The 22132-nt window shown below is 31.8% G+C and overlaps 4 protein-coding genes across 4 annotated transcripts; all 4 read left to right on the forward strand.

Moving 5' to 3' along the window:
* The first annotated feature begins 2744 nt into the window (after positions 1-2744).
* LOC112751454 (eukaryotic translation initiation factor 5) lies at positions 2745-5744 on the forward strand. Its single transcript, XM_025800606.3, has 2 exons — positions 2745-3101; positions 3828-5744. Exon 2 carries the CDS (start codon positions 4177-4179, stop codon positions 5503-5505), a length of 1329 nt encoding a protein of 442 aa, XP_025656391.1. The 5' UTR covers positions 2745-3101; positions 3828-4176; the 3' UTR covers positions 5506-5744.
* A 2582-nt stretch (positions 5745-8326) lies between these two features.
* On the forward strand, positions 8327-11835 carry LOC112751455 (uncharacterized). Its single transcript, XM_025800607.3, has 10 exons — positions 8327-8586; positions 8664-8798; positions 8893-8995; positions 9615-9685; positions 9790-9894; positions 10335-10368; positions 10486-10586; positions 10735-10794; positions 10850-11050; positions 11515-11835. The coding sequence occupies exons 1-10, from the start codon at positions 8428-8430 to the stop codon at positions 11602-11604; spliced, it is 1059 nt and encodes a 352-aa protein (XP_025656392.1). The 5' UTR covers positions 8327-8427; the 3' UTR covers positions 11605-11835.
* A 1702-nt stretch (positions 11836-13537) lies between these two features.
* LOC112751456 (eukaryotic translation initiation factor 5) lies at positions 13538-16098 on the forward strand. Its single transcript, XM_025800608.3, has 2 exons — positions 13538-13706; positions 14254-16098. The coding sequence occupies exon 2, from the start codon at positions 14581-14583 to the stop codon at positions 15898-15900; it is 1320 nt and encodes a 439-aa protein (XP_025656393.1). The 5' UTR covers positions 13538-13706; positions 14254-14580; the 3' UTR covers positions 15901-16098.
* A 2359-nt stretch (positions 16099-18457) lies between these two features.
* Positions 18458-20203, forward strand: LOC112751457 (heavy metal-associated isoprenylated plant protein 21). Its single transcript, XM_025800609.3, has 3 exons — positions 18458-18776; positions 18964-19039; positions 19852-20203. The coding sequence occupies exons 1-3, from the start codon at positions 18705-18707 to the stop codon at positions 20145-20147; spliced, it is 444 nt and encodes a 147-aa protein (XP_025656394.1). The 5' UTR covers positions 18458-18704; the 3' UTR covers positions 20148-20203.
* Positions 20204-22132: the final 1929 nt, after the last annotated feature.

The following is a 22132-nucleotide window of genomic DNA, read 5'->3' on the forward strand; positions in this document are numbered from 1 at the left end:
TTGTGTCAAGTTAGTAGATTTTATGTAAAATTTCAAAATTTTGCTATCCTGTTATTATTTATGTGCTAAAAGATAATGTTAAACTTGTAAATAAATTGTGATAAGATTTCACAATTAGTTGCTTTTGTAATATACACTACTTTATAACTTTATTACTATTTATGAGCTAACAAAATATAATTATTTTGACATAGATCTAAGCATTAATAATGCAAAATTCTCCTTAGATGACCTAAATGGTAATCACACACCGCTTTATGTTTCTACGTAAAAATGAGTTATGAAAGCCGTCCAAAATAGATTCAAGACAACATACACTCTACCTGGATCAAAAATACGATAGGATCACTCTTATCTGATCGACTAATAACTTAGGTTCCTTGACCTGATTTCGAGAGAAGGGTAGGAATCTCCCACTCCAGGAGATTTTGTGCATTTTGCGAGATCCAACTAGAGATGGCAAAGGAGCAGAGCAGGCACGAGGGATGTTTTCCTGCTCTCCAACCCCATCTCCATTCCCGTCTCCGATTTTCACGTGGAGGAATATTGCTCTTATCTCCATTTTATGTGGGTCTCCGTTCTCCGCGAACCATTATTCCCATCTATTCAATATATAGTTATGACTTATGACTGATAATTAATTTATATAGAAGTAGAATTGCAAGTATCTATTCCATACAAAAATAGCATGATTTTATATAAAAACGTCAAACGGTAGAGGACGACTTCTTTCGAACTGACATGGTGGGGGACGCGACGGTGAGGTTGAGAGGGGTGGTTGCAGAGAAGTTAGATAGAATATGGATGACGTTGTAGATCTTTGAATTGAAAAAGGGTAATGCAAATGAGGATTAAAAATTTAGGGTTTCTCTCTATATATGGTATGTGAAATAATTAAAAAATATATACGAAAAATAAACTATTAAAGACAATTAAATAAATTTATAAATTTCGAGAAATAGCAGAAACGGAGCAAAAATTTTTGCTCGGATTCTACGCCTGTCTCGAAAAATTTTTTCCATCCACCTTTATTTTTGGGAAAAAATATTTCCTACAATCAAATATTCAGATTGCGTCTCGAAAAATTTTGCCATTTTTAAATTTAACCTCCCACCAAGAGCAATTATTTCCGTAACAAAAAAGAGAATCGCCACAAGATTATAAGAAGAGCTTCTTGTCGAAAATGATTATCTATTTGGCTCATATATAAAATATCTTTCCATTTCAAATAATTTTTATTCTAAGTTAATTCTACAAAAATACATGTTGATTTTAGTATTAGAATTTTTTTACAGATAACTTTAACTACATTTTTAGGAGTGTCACCAAAATAATTCATTTCATTTTCAATTCCCATTACTAATTTGTGTATATATCTTGGAATAATAATATTTTTAGTAAATCGTGATAGAATAAAACAATTTATGAATAAATAGTAACGTCATCACCTTGTAATGATTTATATAAATTATGGTAAAAGATATATGCATAATAAATTTCAGATTCTCACAATCTAATAAATATATCTTTTATTTTGTTTAACTGAAAAAGTCTAAAATGTAGATAAATTATATGTTGGAGTTTGTTAAACTTACTCATATCATTACATTATTTTTTTATTTAATTAATATATTTCTATTGTGTCATTAAATTAAAATTGTGTTAAAAATAGATTAAATAAAAGTTATTTTTCCTGTCAAATTCACGGTCACAAAACACTTTTTTGGTTTTTTTTTAATTATTAACAAAAATATTTTGTTTTTCAATAAAATAAAATAAAATAATACAGTCTCTGTCAATTTGTTCAAATAATAATATGATTTTTGACAAATATATATATATATATATATATATATATTTATTTATTTATTTTGGTCTTTGATTTTATGTTCTATCTATCAACACAGTTTTTTTGTCATTTGCGTCGTTAAAAAGTGACAAAATTTACTAATGTGTATCGTTAACTCGTTAAATTACTGAAGTTGAAGGTTTAATGTGATGAAATGAAAGTTAAATGTTCTCGTAGCTTATTAAAAAGGATAGAAATTTATCTATCATTTTCCGTCCAATCCTAAGACTTTGTTCGAACTTTCTTTAATTTGTTACATAAATAATGACTTTTAAATAAAGTAATAAACTTTTATATTATTTAAATACAAAAAATTCTTAGAATATGACAATAAAAAAATATTTTAACATTTTTAAACTCTAGACCACAACTGAATACAAATAACAATAATTGCATATCAGACTAAAAATCACACACAAAAAGAAAAAAAGGGGCATCGACACTTACCTCAACAGTGTCGTCTATCTAACCTCCATGAACTTCAACGTGAAAGGCTCCGTCAGCACAGACAATCAACGCTTCCTTATAATGTCGCACATTCACCAATACCTCGATGGAGAAGATGGTTCCTTTGCTAGGGTTTTTTTTTTTTTTATATTGTCAGAGAGGGTCAAGGGAATTTTATGGAAAAAGCTATAAGGCGCGAAACGAATCGTCTTCTAAGACAGTAAAATGGTGTCGTTTGTGCTCACGTGAAATAAAATAGATAAGTTTCTCTCATTTCTAATTAGTCACGTAGACATATCCACTTCACTATCCTAATTCCTCCACCTCAACCGTTTAATATAAATTTCGTCATTCTTTAATAGCGAAATTGATAGAAAGACCGTATTGACAGACAAAATACAAAATCAAACATCAAAATAAATTGTTTTTTTTATCAGATTATATTGTCATTCATACAAATAGACAAGGGACGAATTAGTACTTTACTCTACATGTGAGTGTGTATTGGTCAAAGAAAAACGTACTGTGTGATTTTAATAAACCTATAGGGTGTAAGTGTAATTTGCTTTAAAATATATGATTAAAAAAAAAACAAAAAACAAAAAATTATCAGAGTGCAATATTATTTATGTTTTTTCTAAAAAAAGAAATAAAAATAACTAACCTGGAAGGGTCATATATAAGGGAGACGTTGCACCTTGGGTGATTAATTTGATTTGAGCCGCAGCAGCTTCTCGTCTTTTCGCTTCCTGAAACCTCTCTTTACTCTCTCCCATCAATTTTCGATATCCCCTTAACATTGCAGGTAACCCTAACCCCTCTTTTTCTTATTGCTTTCGTTCGTTCATAGTTCTACATACCTTAAGATTCTTGCGCTTTTGCATCGTATGATTTGGACATAATCGCATACTTCTTCGTTATAATGGATGATTTACCTTTCTCCTTACATTATCTAGTTTGATGATTTTTCCACTGACCTCAATCGAAGTACCATTAAACAAGTACCATTCTTTGGGAATCAGTCCTTTTAATATGTTATATGTTTCTTGATTTATCTGTTTCAACGATCTACAAGTTGCCTCGTTGTTGTTGTTGTTGTTGTTGTTGTTGTTGTTGTTGTTGTTGATGATGATGATGATGATGATGATGATGATGATGATGATGATGATGATGATGATGATGTATATATATATATATATATATATATATATGATGATTATTATTGGAAGAAACAAATGTAATAGACTAATAGTTATTGCTTATTTATTTATCTGTTTGTTTGATTGGTTTTTATGAAGCTCCTTTTTGTTAGCTTTCTAACGTAACTGATTTGGTAGCGTGTATGTTTTCTTGGCTTCTGTTGAAAAACAAAAAGCATATATGGTTTTCCATTTACATAGCCCCAAACCGTTCAATTTACAATAACAATTATTGCTAAAGATGGTTTGTGCAAAGTGGAATACAAACACGAAATGAAATACCTCTATGATAAATGTATTAACATCTTTATATATCCTTGTTCCTGCCTCAGGATTCCTGCATTCTGCAATAGCAGATTCCAAGGTGGAAGGTGTCACGTTGAATTTTCTTTCATGTTTGAACGGGGCAATACCCATTTGGGAGCAATTGAGTTGCTTGGGGAGCGTTTTTCTTCGCCGAGGAAAAAGGATAAGCCTGTGTTGCCAGCAAGATCAAGCTGCATGCATTACAAGCTGTACCAGCAACAACACGCTACCTTCCATTGTTACTGTTGGCAGCCTTCTCTGATTGCTCAAAGAGCGGACCTCTGATTACCAGCAACTTGTATCATACTTGGAATTTCTGCATCGTCTACCTGACCGTGTTTGGTTGTCTTTGCAAATTTCGTTGTTGAAGCCATCATGGCCTTACAAAACATCGGTGCTGCAAACAGTGATGATGCCTTCTATAGGTATAAGATGCCCAAAATGATTACCAAAATCGAGGGTAGAGGGAATGGCATCAAGACAAATATTGTCAATATGGTTGATATTGCCAAGGCATTGGCAAGGCCAGCCTCTTACACAACCAAGTACTTTGGGTGTGAGCTTGGAGCCCAGTCAAAATTTGACGAGAAATCTGGTACTTCTCATGTTAATGGGGCACACGACACTGCAAAACTTGCTGGTCTTCTTGAGAACTTCATCAAGAAATTTGTTCAATGTTATGGTTGTGGAAACCCCGAAACGGAGATATTGATTACCAAGAACCAAATGATCCAACTGAACTGTGCTGCCTGTGGTTTTGTGTCAGATGTGGATATGAGGGACAAGCTGACTACGTTTATTCTGAAAAACCCTCCTGAAACAAAGAAAGGATCCAAAGACAAGAAGGCCATGAGAAGAGCTGAGAAGGAGAGATTGAAGGAAGGTGAAATGGCTGATGAGGAGCAGAAGAAAATCAAGAAGGAGGTTAAGAAGAAAGGCTCTTCCACTTCCAAGGATGGTACTACAAAGTCAGCCTCTAAGAAGAAAGCAAGTGCCTCTGATGATGACCATGTATCTCCTACTCACAGTCAAGTGGATGAGAAAGAAGATGCTTCTCAGGAAGAAGATGGCGATGATGACATCCAATGGCAAACGGATACATCACTAGAGGCTGCTCGCCAACGCATTCAAGAACAGCTAAGTGCTGTAACAGCTGATATGGTCATGCTCTCCACAAATGAGCCTGAGAAGAATGGAAAAACAGCAAGCAAGACAAGCAACGATTCTGAAAATGGTGACTCACATGACTACAGTACACTTGTTGGAGAAGTGAAGGCAATTTTGAATAAAGGTATTGCAGCAAAGGATTTGCATTCCCATCTGGCAGCACTTCCTGCATCTGCACAAGACAAGACAAATGCTCTATTTGAGGCCTTATTTGAGGGCATTGAGAAAGGATTTGCAAAAGAAGTGATCAAGAAGAAGAGCTACCTTGCTGCGGGAGTTTCTAAGGAGGAGGGGTCACAGTTACTCCTGCTTAGTGCAATTGAGGCTTTCTGTCTCAACTCTACTTCCAGTGCTCTGAAGGAAGCTGCTCTTATTTTGAAGGCTCTGTATGATGCTGATCTATTGGACGAAGAGAACATATTGCAGTGGTACCAAGACGGATTGAAGGGCAAAAACAAGGACTCTAAGATATGGAAGAATGTCAAACCTTTCATTGATTGGCTTCAGAGTGCGGAATCAGAATCAGAGGAAGAATGATGTCCTCAAACTGTGCTGTGCTTCTATTTCATTGCTGTGTTCTTTGATTTCAAATAAAAGGGTCATGTTGTATTGTGGCCTAGTGTGCTGTGTTGCTGAACCTTGTCATGTGTGTGCTTGTGTGTCTGGATTTGGTATCAGTCAGATTAGATATTCTCCTCTTTAGTATTATTGTTGCCTCTTTATGTTTTGGTTATCAACTTATCATTATTATGACTTAAACTGGATATTCTTCTGCAGTGTTGTCGTCTTTATTTTTTATTTTTTGGTTGTTTATGCATGGATGAACTTTACCATTCCAAATGATTATTTACTTTCCTCCTTCGTTGGTTCCTACTTCCCAAGCAAGGAATTGATTGTGCGTGCTGCTCACAAACATGTAATAAAACCAATGTCAGATTGGGAAGAGAATATGTGCCACCGTGACTATATGATATAAGTATATAGCTTTGTGAATGGTGATCAAGGTTCGAGCCACCTGTATTTGTTTTAGTTTGACTGGATCTCGACATATTCTAGTACCACGAGAAATAGATACCTGGCCCTTGTAAATGGCAATGGAATTCCAAGATTCATTTTTCGATAAAATAATTTACAAAATAAATAAATGTCATTTGGCTTTCTAAAAACGAGTAGATTTAATCTTTTTAGGTATTTGTATAATTATTTAGGAAAATGTCATTTGGCTTTCTAAAAACGAGTACTATTTTTTTTATATGGTAGAAAACTGACTTGCGTATTTGATTTAATCTTTTTAGATATTTGTATAATTATTTAGGAGATACGTAAAAAATTTGAGGCGAACTTGAATTTCTAGATTTTAGTTTTTTCTTTGAAAAAATTTCCACTTGCATAAAAGAATCACATAGAAGATGAAAATATAACATTTTCTAAATAAACTTGAAAGAAATAGCGTTGAAATTCAACTTCTAAAGCCTTTAATAATACGTATCCTCATATTTAGTGTATTTTGTTATATGAACATAATCTGAGAAAATTGTTGTTTTCTTTATATTGGAGTCTATTTTGTCAAAAAAAAAAAAATGAAAAGAAAAAAAGATTCTAAAAACAAGACTAAGGTTCAGTTTGGGTAACCAACTTAATTAAGCTCTTTTTGATAAAATAACTTAAACAATAAATGACTCTGTTAAAAGTAACTTATAAATAAGTTATTTTGTGTTTGGATTTTTAACTCTAGAAGTACTTATTTTATAGAAATGTGATGAAAAGTAGAAGTATTATGAGAGAAGTAATTTTTTTTAACTTCTCTATAAACTCCTAAATAGCTTCTTAGAAAGTTGTAATTTGGTTTTGAAAATTGCACCAGACATTAATACTACTACTTTTCATAAGTCAAAAATTAAAAAAAGTTACTTCTAAAGTTTTTCAAATGGCCTTAAATATACGGAAATGGATCCTCTCCAGTTTTTTCAACACTTGACAAAATAAAGTGCAATCTCTCACCTTTGATTTTAATAGTGGGACCAGAAATAAATAAGAGAGAGAATGTGGTGAATGGTTAGATTAAACACTGTACACCATCCAGTTTTTTATTCACTGAAGAAGATTCATTCCCCTAAATATACTTACACAAAAAAGAGTTTGACAAAAAGAAATAACTTTGGATCAAAGAACTTCTACGTCAATTTAAGTAAATATTATACCATTGAATAACTTTTTGTTGATTAATTTAAAAGAAAAACAAACGGTATATTAGAAGCTTATATTATAAATAATCTATTAAAAAAATATATGTCAATCTAAATTATTTGTTATACAATAATCAATTATTTAACTATATGTGAATTACATACATTTAGAGTCTACTTAAATTTCAAGTAATTTATCTCAAGTCATACGATCATCTTTATTCTCAGCATTAATGGATCAGATTTTATCAAAATTTTAAATTTAGTTATGCTCACACGAGAGTAATTTTTTTAGAATATCATATTATGAAATATCAAACATATACCATTTCCTTTTCTTTGGTCTTTCATATCATGTACTCTTAAAAATAAAATTGAATAAATTAGCTTAACTAAATTTTTACAGTAGTCTCTTTGATTCACATTTTTTATTATTTTAGTCTTTAAATTCAAAATTTATTATACAGGTTTTTGAAATTCAATTTTGATATTATATTAGTCCATGAAGTCTTTTTTACGTTGAATCAACTAATGAAATACAAGTTAATTCTAACTTATCACATCAAATACAGAGTTAAATAATATCGTTTTGTTTTGGTGCTTAAACAAGACAAAAACAAGATAGTTTTGGAAAATAAAAAGAGATGAAATGATTTGCACATCATATAAATTTTTGTTTGTCTTTTTATTTTGAAAAAATATAGGGTACCAATATACTATCTATTAATTTATTGTCAATAATAATTAATTATTATTTTTTAAATACATATACAAAGAGACACATTCAAAAAATACATCTATAAAGACACTTTCATTAGACATCGCTATAAAAAAGATATTTTTATTAGACATATTCACAAAGACACTTCCATTAAATACAGTCATAAACAAGAGTTAGCAGAAGTAGAAATATTATTGATAGTAGCAGGATGATTTTATTTTTGTTTTGTTCGTTTAGTTATGGTCCAATGTGAAAAATTAGAGTCAATTCAGCACTTCGTTTGCTGATTCAGTACTAAAAAGAATTTAGAGACTAACATAGAATCCAAAACTAAATCTCAAATTCGTACCATATATTTTGAATTTAAAAAATTAAAATGATAAAAATAAAAAATTTGTAAGAACTACTTTAAAAATTTAGTTGAATTAGGATGCACAGCAAGGCCCAGGAGGGCAGTACAATATCTTTTTGTACTCGCTTGAACACCCGAGATGGATTAGCCTTGAGCCTTGTGGCTTTTGCACCCCCACCTCATTCTCACTCACAAACACAATGTTTCGACGATTATGCTGCCTACAGAGCACTACTACACCCTCTCTCTCATTTTCTTCCAACAAGAAGCCCCTCGTTCTCTTGGGAGCACCTCAGGTCTCAGCTATTGTCCTCGATGCCCTCCTCAATGCTTCTTCTTCCCCTCATTCTTCATTCCAGGTCCTCCTCCCCAAATCTTCTTCATTCTTCCATATTCTATTACTATTTCATCGGTAGTAATAGTTATTGTTGTTCAGGTTGCAGCTATTGTTACTCAGCCAGCTGCTAGAAGGGATAGGGGTAAGAAACTGATGCCCTCTCCATTGGCCAGTTATGCTCTTGATAGAGGCTTCTCTTCCGATCTCATCTTCACTCCTGAACGAGCCGGAGAGGTAACTAACTAACTAACTCTCTAACTAACTGTGTATTGTATTGCTCCGTTTTTTTTTCCAAAATAATTAGGCATTGTTTATTACTTTAATACAGGATGCTTTCTTGTCGAATTTGAAAGCTTTACAGCCGGAGTTATGTGTTACCGCCGCGTATGGGAACATTTTGCCTACCAAGTTTCTAGATATTCCGGCATTGGGTTTGTTTTTTTCTTTTATTTTAATTTATTTGCTGCTGCCATGGTGTCATTGACTTTATTTTGTGTCTGATTATGAGTATGAGTTATTAGCTCCATGGGCCATTTCAATTTGCGTTTAATTGTTAAATTATTAGGATTCCTGGCACTTTTTTTTGGTGTATAAGACTTGATTCTACCCAGTCTATGTTTACATAGGCCGGTCCCAAGCCCTGATGAATGAGTAGGATTGTTAAGCTTGCGAGTTGCGACAGCTAACGTAAAACTATGTCGCATTCCAATGCATGGACATGACAGAATAACGTCTTTGGATCTATGTACGGTGCTAGGGTTGTTAGGCCTGTGATAGCCAATGTAAAATTTCGTTGTATCCCAATGCATGGACACGATGCAATGATGTCTTTGATCCATGTAGCCGACCCCGGAAAAGGCTTTGTTAAGTTATAAGACTTGATGTTTGTGATACCAATTTACCAGTAATTTGTAGATCATGAACCTCTCTGTACATTTTAATTGGGAAACGTCCAAAATAAAGTTACTTGAACAATTTATAGCTGACATTGAATGGATTTGAGGTCTGATAAATATAAGTGTTTCTGAATTACACTTGCAAATATCTCAGGAACTGTCAATATTCATCCTAGCCTGTTGCCACTGTATCGTGGTGCTGCACCTGTTCAAAGAGCATTACAGGTTTTTCTTTGTGTCAATTTTGTTCAATCCTCAAGTTCCGAATGCAATTACTTCCTTTATTTCACAAAATCTGTTTTTGGTTCTACGTGTTGTCTTTGTACTAGGATGGTGTTAAAGAAACTGGAGTATCATTAGCATTCACTGTCCGTGAACTGGATGCTGGACCTATTATTGCTAGCGAAACCGTTGAAGTTGATGATCAAATAAAGGTATGATTTTCTGGCTTCTCTTTGTGCTACAAAAGTTGTCAATGTGATGCCATGAGCTTATTACTTTATCTATGGAAAAGATTAATGCCCTTATATTTAATATCTTTAGGCCTAGTTGTTTTGAGAGCTTTAGCAGTTGGTTTCAGTGAGAAATACTGGATGCTGGTGCATATTATGTTCATGGTATTGGTTATTTGCTCTTTTACCATATTAAATCAGAACATATAGTAAGTTTTATTTAGGCCTTCACATTTTCTACTGATGAAATTTGCTAAGTTTATATTGACAGAAATACACAAACATATATACAAAAAGTACACTGTAATATTTTCATGTTGTTCCTATTTGTAGCTGTATTGTTTTTGTCCAGTCATTGTGGTACAAGGCAGCTACTGCTTTTTTTCTCCTTGCTTTTGACAAATCTTTAGATATCTATGTAGGCACCCAATTTGCTTGAGCTCCTCTTTTATAAAGGCAAGTTATGCTTTGCATTCCACTGATCATTTTTCCTATGCTGTAGTAATTATTCTTATTCAGACATTTGCAAGTTTTGGTTACCGAATGAATTCATATCTTCATTTGATGAAACAGGTTCCGAACTTCTGATTAGGGAACTTCCTTCTATATTTGATGGATCAGCAAGTGTTAATGCACAACCTCAAGATCATTCCAAGGCTACACTGGCTCCAAAGGTAGTGTTAGTCCTGCTTCTGTTACTTGGTCCGAAATAGATATGAGTTGTCCCATCGATATTATATCAGATAATATAGGATTCATCGGCTTTATTTTGATGTTGCATATAAGATATCCCTCTTATTCTGGTTTTGCTACTTTATGCAGATAAGCCAAGATGAGTCGTGGCTAGTCTTTGATCAAGAAGCATCGGTTCTACATAATAAGGTAAACTTCATGATCTTAATTGAACTGTTGCAGTTGTGACATAAAACAATTTTAGGTTCGTGCGTTTTCAGGATGGCCGGGAACAAGAGCGAAAGTTCAAGTAGTGGAGAAAAATGGTGAACAGAAAACTTTGGATATGAAAATTATAACCACCCGAGTTCGCAGTCACGAAAGCGTACCGTCCAATGAAGCAGATGACATTGCATTTGTCGAGGGGGCATTGGTGTTTCCATGTGGAAAGGGCACCAACCTTGAGGTATGTCTCGCAATCATGATTGAAGTTTCTTAGCCGAAGCTGGTTTACTTTATATCTTCTTTAATAGGAAAATCGCAATGCAATATTTAGTATAGTTCATTCATGAGCGCTGATAAAAAAGTTGCTATTTGATGAAATTTCAGTCATATTGCACTATGTTGCATCTTAAGACTAATAAAAACAATATACACTTTACAATAACAATTAGTGTTGGTTGTAATGGTAATGTCTCAACACAGAATCTCTCTAATTTAGTAATTCTGTATTTATATATTGAAACTTCTGAAGATACTGTAATGTTCTTTTCTTCATTTCATGATTAACAAGCATTGAGGAAATACTGCTGTTTTATAATATGAAAATGCACTTTTTCACACAAATTTAGCATATCTTTGTGTCTGCAATCAATTATACCCTCAAATTCAACATCTTCATTCTGAATTCAGTGATGTTGTACCCTTCAGGTGTTGGAACTTCAACTTCCAGGAAAAAAGGTAGTAACTGCAGCTGCTTTTTGGAATGGACTGAGGGGCCAGAAGCTAAAGAAATTATGAGACATGGTTTTGTCACACACAAAGTTGTTTAGGAAAATTGATTCATTTTCTTTTAGTCAAATTATTTTTTCTTCTTTGTCCATTTTTTGTATGATTTATTATGTATAAGAAACTTTCAACATCTGTGATTCTCTTTAGGAAGTGAGCTTCTCAACTTGGCATAAATTTTTTTTGTGTCTGTAATTTAAAGTATACACCCTCACCCTTTATACCATGATGATGGTCACTTTATGAGTTTTTATTTTATTTTATTTTATATTAACTTAGATGTTAAGTTCCCTCAAAATTTAATAAATTTGAGTTAGTTAATGTAGTTATCCAACAAAGCAAGAAACTTCATTGCCATAAATATTTATAAGTACAATCAATTAGTCATAAACTTTTTTAACTTTCCGTTGATGTTTTATCTTGCTTTTTTGATTTGTTAAAACCTTAAACTAAATGACATAATAAGGTATTAAATACGAAAGTATGGATTAATTGTCAGTAGTTGCTTAATCAATTCAACTACTTAGCTTCAACTTTTAGAGCCCGTTTGGGAAGTAGCAGAAGCTACTTTTTTTTACTTTTGGATTATGAAAAGTCATAATTTACGTGTTTGGCACCATTTTAAAAAAAGCTTTTAACTTCTCGAAAAGTTAATTTACAGCTTTTTGAAGAAGTAGAAATATATGACTTCTCGGCTTTTTGATAAGTCATTCTACCACTTTTTTTTTTTTTTAAATTAATTTCAAAACAAAAAAAATCTACTCTGAAAAATATTGACTCTTCACCACCATTTTCACTCAAGGTCTGCTAGAAGCATTGGCCTTCCACCATCATTCCACCATCATTCTCATGCAATGTTCCAAACCTCACCATCATTTTCACGTAATGATTCATCTGATGAAAGTATTGATCCTCTACCACCATTTTCATTTTCAGACAATATTGCATCTGAAGAACAACCTACTGCATATATTCCTTCTAAGTATTTTTTTACCATTTTATCACTCTATTTTTTATTATTAAATTTGTATTTAACTGTGGTATGAAATTTTAGTTTTAATTTTATTTTTTTCACATGTGAGTTTATAGCTTGCTATTATTTTCATAGTTAATTATAGCAAGTTCTTGACCTCAATAAAGGAGAAGGGAGTTCTAATAGGAGTAAAATAAAAAACAGCAACAAAATATACATTGACACATTTTATAGTTATTTTTTATTTTCACCTACCATATCATGCACAATATTAGTGATTAGATTAGGTAAAATCAACATTCAATATTGGAAAATATTTGTTATCATCGTTATTTTAATATTCATCCTCTTTTGTAAAAAAAAAATTATTTTTTGAGTTATTTATCCAAACACTATAACTTCAAAATAAGTACTTTTATAACTAAAAATCCAAACACAAAATAACTTATTTATAAGCTACTATTAATAAAAGTCATTATGCTTTAAGCTCTTTTTCCAAAAGAACTTATTTAAGTTATTTACCCAAACTGGACCTTAAGCATTGTAACTAATTTTAGCTAATATAAAGTGGGGGGTAACTATCATAGTTAAGTTGTTAGGGCTGTTATGACATTAAATTTCATATAGAAAAAATCCAATCCTAATTGAATTGTTAATTGTTATTTAAAGTGAAACCCTGAAACCCCCTAACTAAATCGCGATAATTGTAATTTGTATGTATTTTTATGTAAAAAATTATACAAATACTTGATCATATATGATCATATTAGAGATAATTTTGTCAATGAGTTATAACTCAAATGACATAATCTCTTCATATTCATCTAACTATCTAAGAAATTGTAGATTTGAATTTTCCTATTTTTGATAAAAAAAAATATTAAAGATAATTTTAAATTACACAATATTAAAGATAAGATTTTTATAGATATGATAAAGATTTTATAAGATTTTAAAAAAAATAAAGATGAAAAAAGATCAAGTTGTTAACTCGGAGAGACCTATAAAAAGGAGACGTAGGCGTGTGTTACATTCATTCTTTGTTTATTGATTTGAGGGGCAGCAACTTCTCTTCGTTGTTCTCTGAACCCTTCTCTCTTCTCTCTCTCTCTCTCTCTTCGATCTCCCCTCAGCCTTGCAGGTAACCCTAGTTCCCTTTCTCTCTCTTTTTCATTCAATTCCATCGCTGTTTTTCTTCGTTCTATTTCCTATGCCTAGATCTAATTGAAGTCACATAGTCCGTCATTATTCATCAATAATCATCATTAATATTCATCTCTTTACGTTATTGACTTTGATGCGATCAGTTTCGGTTCAGAATAATAATCTTCTTAGCATGTCTTATGTTTCTCGATTTATCTATTTCAACGATCTGTATGTTATCTAGTTAGTTTAGTTTTTTTTTTTTAATTCGATGAAAACATGTATAGATTATAATGATTGCTTGTTTCTTTTGTTAATTGCTTTGCAGTTGTGTTAATAATTAATATTAATAATTAGTATCTATTGTGGCTTATCTGTTTGATAGAATGTTTGGCTTTCGTTTTGCTTAGCACCAAACCGTTCTGTTGAGAAAAAGTTAACCATAGTTTGGAGCTATGCAAAGTGGAAATTGAGTTGAGATAGCAACATACTTTAGGTATTAATTATTGACATTATGCATATTGGCCTTGTTAATGTTGGCATAGGACTCCTGCATTCTGCGATAGCAGTTTCCAAGGTGGAAGGTGTCACGTTGAACTCTTTCATGTTTGAACGGGCCATTACCCATTTGGGAGCAATTGAATTGCTAGGAGAACGTTTTTCTTCTTCGAGAAAAAAGAATAAGCCCTCATTGTCAACAAGATCAAGCTGTATGCATTGCGAGCTGCACTGGCAACAACAGGAAGTACGTTGTTGGCAGCTTTCTCTGATTGCACAAAGATCCCTCTGATAACAAGCCACTGGTCATCATACTTGGAATTCCAACTTTTGCAACCTAATTGTTTGTTTATCCATCTTTTCAACTTTTCATCATGGCCTTACAGAACATTGGTGCTGCAAACAGTGATGATGCCTTCTATAGGTATAAGATGCCCAAAATGATTACAAAAATCGAGGGTAGAGGGAATGGCATCAAGACAAATATTGTCAATATGGTTGACATTGCCAAGGCATTGGCAAGGCCAGCCTCTTACACAACCAAGTACTTTGGGTGTGAACTTGGAGCCCAGTCAAAGTTTGATGAGAAATCTGGTACTTCTCATGTTAATGGGGCGCACGACACTGCAAAACTTGCTGGCCTTCTTGAGAACTTCATCAAGAAATTTGTTCAATGTTATGGTTGTGGAAACCCCGAAACGGAGATATTGATTACCAAGAGCCAAATGATCCAGCTGAAATGTGCTGCCTGTGGTTTTGTGTCGGATGTGGATATGAGGGACAAGCTGACTACGTTTATTCTGAAGAACCCTCCGGAAACAAAGAAAGGATCCAAAGACAAGAAGGCCATGAGAAGAGCTGAGAAGGAGAGATTGAAGGAAGGTGAGATGGCTGATGAGGAGCAGAAGAAAATAAAAAAGGAGGTTAAGAAGAAAGGCTCATCTACTGTGAAGGATGGCTCTACAAAGCCATCCACTAAGAAGAAAGCTAGTGCCTCCGACGATGACCATATATCTCCTACTCACAGTCAAGTGGATGAGAAAGAAGATGCTTCTCAGGAAGATGATGATGACATCCAATGGCAAACAGATACATCACTAGAGGCTGCTCGCCAACGCATTCAAGAACAGCTAAGTGCTGTAACAGCTGATATGGTCATGCTCTCCACAAATGAGCCGGAGAAGAATGGAAAAACAGCAACCAAGGCAAGCAATGGTTCTCAAAATGGTGACTCAACTAACTACAGTACACTTGTTGAACTGAAGGCAATGCTGAATAAAGGTGTTGGGGCAAAGGATTTGCAGTCTCATCTGGCAGCACTTCCTGCATCTGCTCAAGACAAGACAAATGCTCTATTTGAGGCCTTATTTGAGGGCATCGAGAAAGGATTTGGAAAAGAAGTGATCAAGAAGAAGAGTTACCTTGCCGCTGCAGTCTCTATGGAGGAAGGATCACAGTTACTGTTGCTTGGTGCAATTGAGGCTTTCTGTATGAAGTCTACTTCCAGTGCTCTGAAGGAAGTTGCCCTTATTTTGAAGGCTCTGTATGATGCTGATGTACTGGAGGAAGAGAACGTATTGCAGTGGTATCAAGTTGGGACGAAGGGCATTAACAAGGACTCTAAGATATGGAAGAATGCCAAACCTTTCATTGATTGGCTTCAAAGTGCGGAATCAGAGTCAGAGGAAGATTGACATGCTTTAATTGCATTGTGTTCCTGTTTCATTGCTTATGTCATTGATTTCAAATAAAGGGTCTAGTTGCAGTGTGTTCTATTGTGTCGTGGTATATGTGTGCTTGTCTTTGTGGATTTGATCATTTAAATAGTCATTGTGAGCCAATACTGGATATTCTTCTATCTTAATGTTATTCTATATTTTGGTTGCTTATCACCTTATGTATGCGTTTGCTTAATGTTTTTATCTCTACGTGTACTTGCAAAAGAGAATCCTATAACTCACTTTTAGCAAACCTTGAAGAGTTGAAGACTTAAAAACTCTGATAAGAAAGAAACTAGTGTATAGTTTAGGTTAGAAACGGAGATGTGATTTTCCAGCACACAACAAATCAGCATTATTAACTCCAAAAAATATAAAAAAGAAAGCAGCATTGTTTTCCTTCCTCGTTCGTTGGTGGTCGATGCAATTGATAGTGCTCCCCAGTATTTTTAACAGGAATGTTATATATATAAAGTATTAAAAGTTATTAATAAAGAGTAAAATAAAAAATAAAAAAAATTATCTTTTAAATTATAAAAAATATACAAAAGAGATATATACAAAATAGTAACCAAACAGAAAACCGAATCCTACTCTCTCTCCTTGCTCAGGGTATTCCCTTTTTTTATGGTCTTGCTGAGTTGCTGTAGATATAGATAGAAAACAATATGGAAGATGAAAGTAGCCCAACTAGGCCCAGCATGGCAAAAACTTTTAATTGCCTCTAATGTTTCTGAAGTACAAGAAATGCAGGTTAATCAACATTTCTTGCACATCTTTTTGGAATGGGTTGGGGAGCCAGAAACTACTTCAAATTACGTTCTTCCGGTTTAGGCAATTGATTCATTTATCTTTTTTCCCCATTCTTCGTTCATTTTTGTATGATATTATGTATAACTAACCATCAATAAATAGCTTTTAATTTTCTTTATTAGAAAGGCATCTCTAAGTCCATTTGTATTATAGACAAGCAATATTAATTTGTGCAAAGATATTAATTCCATGAAAATCATCCACCTGCCCAAATGCCAAAGAAGAAAAAATCAAACACCAAACAAGTCAACCAAGATATGTGTGATCATGGACTAGCATATTATTTAAGTGCTCAAAGGAAAGTAACAAAACATAATAAATAGGGTCACAATTATATATTCTACTATTTTCATTGAAGGTGGGACGGTGATGGATCAATAACAATAATCAATATCAATATTTATCCTTATTGTGGAAATTAAAGTTATTACATTAATTATATTCATATCCATATCCACTCCATCAACAACTATTTGTGGTTTTTTGCCGTTACGCCGCTCTGGTGTTTAATTTCTTCTTTCTTGATAGAATTTTAAATCATATCTCAAAATTTCATAATAGATAGCATTGAATATAGTTCTCAATTTCGGCCATGTAGAATAATTTACATTCATACTAGGTTGCTTTTTAAAAGAGGTTTTGCAAACATATAATAATGAAGGAAAATAAAATGGAAATATCTGTAAAAGATTAAAGCAATTATTATTCGTATGAAAATATTTTCATATAAAAACAATAATTGAGATATGAATATATGCGAAATAATTTAGTTAAATTAACGAACCGTTTTTTGATTAATTATGTGAAATCTTGGTTAATTATTATCACTTCAATAATTCAACTTTAATTACATTTGCCAATTAATCTACTTATCTTTATTTATGTTATAGCTTAAAAAATTAATATAATAAAAACATCGATAGAGAAAATAAAAGAATTCAATTCTAGCATACTATAAAAACTAATTTTGTAATTTGTAGTGGAATGGTACGGTTGATTATTAGCGGCGAGTATTACATAATGATCTTATTATGTAACATAAATGATGAGAAATGAGATAGAGTTGATATACATACAAGCACTAAAGATTTGAAACAATTACTAGTACTTTTTAATTAAATTTTAAACACTTTTTTAAATGCTCATTGAATATATGCTCCATTTAATTGGATTCACCTAAATATTATAAGGAAAATGTTTGGTAACAAAAAAAAAAATATTAGCCAAAAACAGTTATAACTGTCCTTATTTAGCTTTCATTAATTGTCACGATAATTAATGAATGCTAAATAAAGAAAGTTCTGCTTGTTTTTTTTTTTGTCTACCTAGCATTACCCATATTATAATATATAAAAAGAGTAATGCTAGGGGCCAGTAACTTTTGTGATTGGTAGTCATCAAATAACCATCAATAATGATCTAATGGTGTGAGATTTCATCCAATGACTCATCTTTCTTTGCTGGTCATATGTTGGCCAAAATTCAACAAAACTGTTGGCCCTAGAGTTTTCCATATAAAAAAGAGACTATATAGGTTTAATATGTATACCTGTTGAATTATTATAGAGAAGAAATTAAAGACGCTCTCATTGAACAAAAATAATGAAAGACAACACAAAATCACTTTTAAAAAAATTTTGAAATACAGATTTAATTTCTACATATTAAAAAAAATGAATGAATATATGATATAAAGATAGGGCCAAGAGTCTCATAATTCATTATATATTATATATTATATTATCTGGAAACACATACCTTAGAATATGCGCATAGGGACATATATGTCCCATCAATAATTCAGGGTTTACAATAATATAATTTTATTATAATTGACACTGCTTTAATTTTTTAGCATTCATGAAACCCCTTTTTGCCTCCTATAAATATAAACATACCACTCTCCCCCTTCCTTATTATTATTGCTTTGCTTTTTCATTTGTGGAAGGAATTGAAAAGAAAGAAAAATGGGTGCACTTGATTACCTCTCTAACTTTTGCACTGTAACCACCACTAGGTCCAAGCACAAAGCAATGCAGGTATGCTACCAAAACTCATCAAATAATACACCCAATAAATAAAAATCTTTAATTTCCATTTAACTTTGCATTTTCTTCTTAATTTCCTTCACTTCTTTTTTTGTTAATTTTTTTCCCTAAAACATGATGAGTTGTGATGATTTTTTTCCTTATAATATATAACTATTGTATGTTTTATATGTTTCAGACAGTTGAGATCAAAGTGAAAATGGACTGTGATGGTTGTGAAAGAAGAGTCAGAAATGCAGTTACTTCAATGAAAGGTTCCATTCTATGTTCTCTTCAAACTTGTTTGCATTGCATGACAAGAAGCCATGCAGTTGCAGGAGCATTTATTGTGTTATACTTCTGATATCACCAAATATTCAACTTTTTTAATTTTCTTTTCACTAATCAATATATAACAGGTTAAAGTTAAAAATAACATGATTGTTTTTGAGATGATTAATTACTTTTTATATAGTTCTATAACTTGGTTAATAAAACTACATGTTAATATATTTATTATAATGACATTAACCTAACATGTTATACGATGGATTTTTTTTTTCTCTTTCATTTTCTGCATCAAAATTTTAATATTGTTTTTTAATTTTTTCGTGACACCAAAAATTAATATTATATCCTAATATTTTTAAATTAATATTAATTTTATTTAAATTTTTAAACACTTACTAAAATTATAAAAAAAATAAAAAATAATAAATATATGAATACCATCAAAATTATCAATTTAACCGAAATACCTAACTATTTATTGATATATTTTTTTTGGTGAAAACTCAGGTGAAGTCGACTTTATGTGAAGTTATACCTGAGAGCCGTTGAATGAAAATTTAGTCAAATCAATCAAATCATCTAATGGCTCTCAAGTATCAACTTTACGTGAAGTCGATTTCACCGGAGTTTCTACCAATTTTTTTTATAAATTAAAATTTTTAGAATAAATAATTTTATGATAGATATTTAAAAAAAAGGTGTAGCATGTTAAACTACCCATAATAGACTTGTATAGATTAGCAAATAATGATGTTTTTATGCATAATTAGTTATTAATTGTGTGGATACATGGCAGGAGTAAAATCAGTGGAAGTGAACAGAGAAGAAAGCCATGTGGTAGTGAGTGGATATGTAGATCCAAACAAGGTGTTAAAGAGAGTTCGGAGCACCGGAAAAGTAAGAGCAAAGTTCTGGCCATATGTGGAGCAGCACCTTGTCTCTTATCCTTATGCCACCGGTGCTTATTCCAAAAGGGCTCCCTCTGGCTATGTCCGCAATGTTGATCAAGCTTTTCCTTCTTCTCATGATCCTCAAGACAAAGTTGCTGACTTTTTCAGCGATGAAAATGTCCATGCATGCTCTATCATGTAATCCTCATATATATCTAATTATTATTAATAATATTGTTGTAAGACAAAATTATTACACTGATTTCATCTTCATTTGTATGCTGTTACTGTGCAACAACACTGCTTAAACTGCCCTCATAGCATATAATGTTTACAAAAAGAGATATTTTTTTTGAAATTAAAGAAAAATTTAATTTTAATTTATTGACCGTGGTAAAATCATTCTCAACAAGAATTACGCGATTTATTTTTTAAATAATAAATTTAAAAATTAATTACTTCTACTGATAATTGGTTATGAGTAAAAAATATTTTTACACCGAATGATATAAAAGAATTAAAGATTTAATTATTATTCTGTTAGTTTCTATAATTTTATTAAATTTTTATATTTTTTATTAGGTCTTTATATTGCTTTTAATTTTGTAATTAGGTCATTTTCATGTTAAAAATATTAAAATTAACATAATATTTTTCTTAAAATACATACGGTTAAAAATCTAATAGATTTTTAGTTATAAATACTTTCAATTTACAAACAAATATTCATTTAATTCTAGTAGTATAGAAATTTAATTAAAAAATAAATAAAAATTTAATTAAAAATTTGATAAAACTATAGGGACCTGATATAAATTTATAACCATAGTAAAGGAGGGGAAAAACAAATCATTGTTAAGGGCTAAACATGCCATATAAATAAATATAAGAACGCCTAAAACTTATTGTTGCATCTCCAATTAGAATACCAACAGTATGCATGAGGAACCCTAAATAATGTTGTTGTATATGTGAACTCTTCAGACCACAACATTCAAAGTTTGAAATCAAGTTGATTTTTAGTTTATGCTACTTTGTTGTGTCAATTTCAAATGGTGTATGATGCATGTATCGAGAAGAGTCCATGAATGTGTTAATGTCATTGAATGTGACTAGTTAGTGTCAAGTTTCAACCATGGTTTCACTTTTAAGAGAGAAACAAAAACTTTGATGTTCCATGCTAGCTAGCTGTATATACATGGTCAATAATTGTGCTTGTGTAGTTAATATATAAAACGCTGATGAGATAGCATTGTTATTTATTTATGATCATCATATAGAAATAAAGCACTTTTTAATTTTATTATGGAGGTTAGAATGGGGTAGGACTCCGTTATGGGAATCAGGTGTGCTTTACCTACATGTGGTGTTAGCAGGTAAGAAATCGAACAGTGCGAGTGGGGTGAGGCTTATCGCACAGTCCGACTTGTTTACTACAACACGGACCATGCGAGTTATCGAGAAAAAATAAAAAAAATTTCATTCATGCAGAACTCGGAGGGTCCGATAAGTTTCACGTAAATTTTAGATATTCTCTCCATGCAAAACGGACCCTCCGATTTGCTTACAAAAAATTTTCAACAATGAAATCGAAAGGTCCGATTTCTTAACACCAAATCTGAGTAAAAGTTGTCCCACAAATTAGTCTATCACCTCTAACATCCATAATTACGCACAACACATTCACAGCTTCCATAACAAAAAAAATCAGCCAAAATAAAGTATAGGTACTACTAATTTAGTTTAGATTAAGTTTTAATTTTTTTTCTCAAACATTTAGAATATCTTATCTTTTATTTTGTTTTTCAAATATTTTATTTCATTTTATTTTTATCTTTTTATCACAGTTAACTTCTTCCTTTGTTATTATCTTTTTTATTCTTCTGTCACTCTCATTTGGAAGAAATTGTATTTTTCAAAAGAAAAAAAATTATTTTTACCAATAAACTAAAATAGTATAAAATAAAACATTTAAAATAAAAATATAAAATTTTAAAAAATTAATGACAAAATTAAAACTTAACTTAAATATTAGAAACTAAAATAATAATTTATCATAAAATAATATAATACATAATTTACATTCACTATGAGAAACCCTAGTCACATGTATCGGTAGCTAGATATTAATTGTGTAAAAAGACATAATTGACAAATAAGAATAAAAACAGCAACTTGTCCTATATT

Source organism: Arachis hypogaea, chromosome 15 (genome assembly GCF_003086295.3).
Source record: "Arachis hypogaea cultivar Tifrunner chromosome 15, arahy.Tifrunner.gnm2.J5K5, whole genome shotgun sequence".
NCBI lineage: Eukaryota > Viridiplantae > Streptophyta > Magnoliopsida > Fabales > Fabaceae > Arachis > Arachis hypogaea.

Bases quoted from the DNA above. Each gene is read 5' to 3' on its own strand.
- LOC112751454 (XM_025800606.3), top strand. From the start codon at position 4,177: ATGGCCTTACAAAACATCGGTGCTGCAAACAGTGATGATGCCTTCTAT.
- LOC112751455 (XM_025800607.3), top strand. From the start codon at position 8,428: ATGTTTCGACGATTATGCTGCCTACAGAGCACTACTACACCCTCTCTC. The intron at 8,799-8,892 runs GTAACTAACTAA...ACTTTAATACAG, and splicing joins CTCCTGAACGAGCCGGAGAG to GATGCTTTCTTGTCGAATTT. The intron at 8,996-9,614 runs GTTTGTTTTTTT...CAAATATCTCAG, and splicing joins TCTAGATATTCCGGCATTGG to GAACTGTCAATATTCATCCT.
- LOC112751456 (XM_025800608.3), top strand. From the start codon at position 14,581: ATGGCCTTACAGAACATTGGTGCTGCAAACAGTGATGATGCCTTCTAT.
- LOC112751457 (XM_025800609.3), top strand. From the start codon at position 18,705: ATGGGTGCACTTGATTACCTCTCTAACTTTTGCACTGTAACCACCACT. The intron at 18,777-18,963 runs GTATGCTACCAA...TATATGTTTCAG, and splicing joins CCAAGCACAAAGCAATGCAG to ACAGTTGAGATCAAAGTGAA. The intron at 19,040-19,851 runs GTTCCATTCTAT...GATACATGGCAG, and splicing joins TGCAGTTACTTCAATGAAAG to GAGTAAAATCAGTGGAAGTG.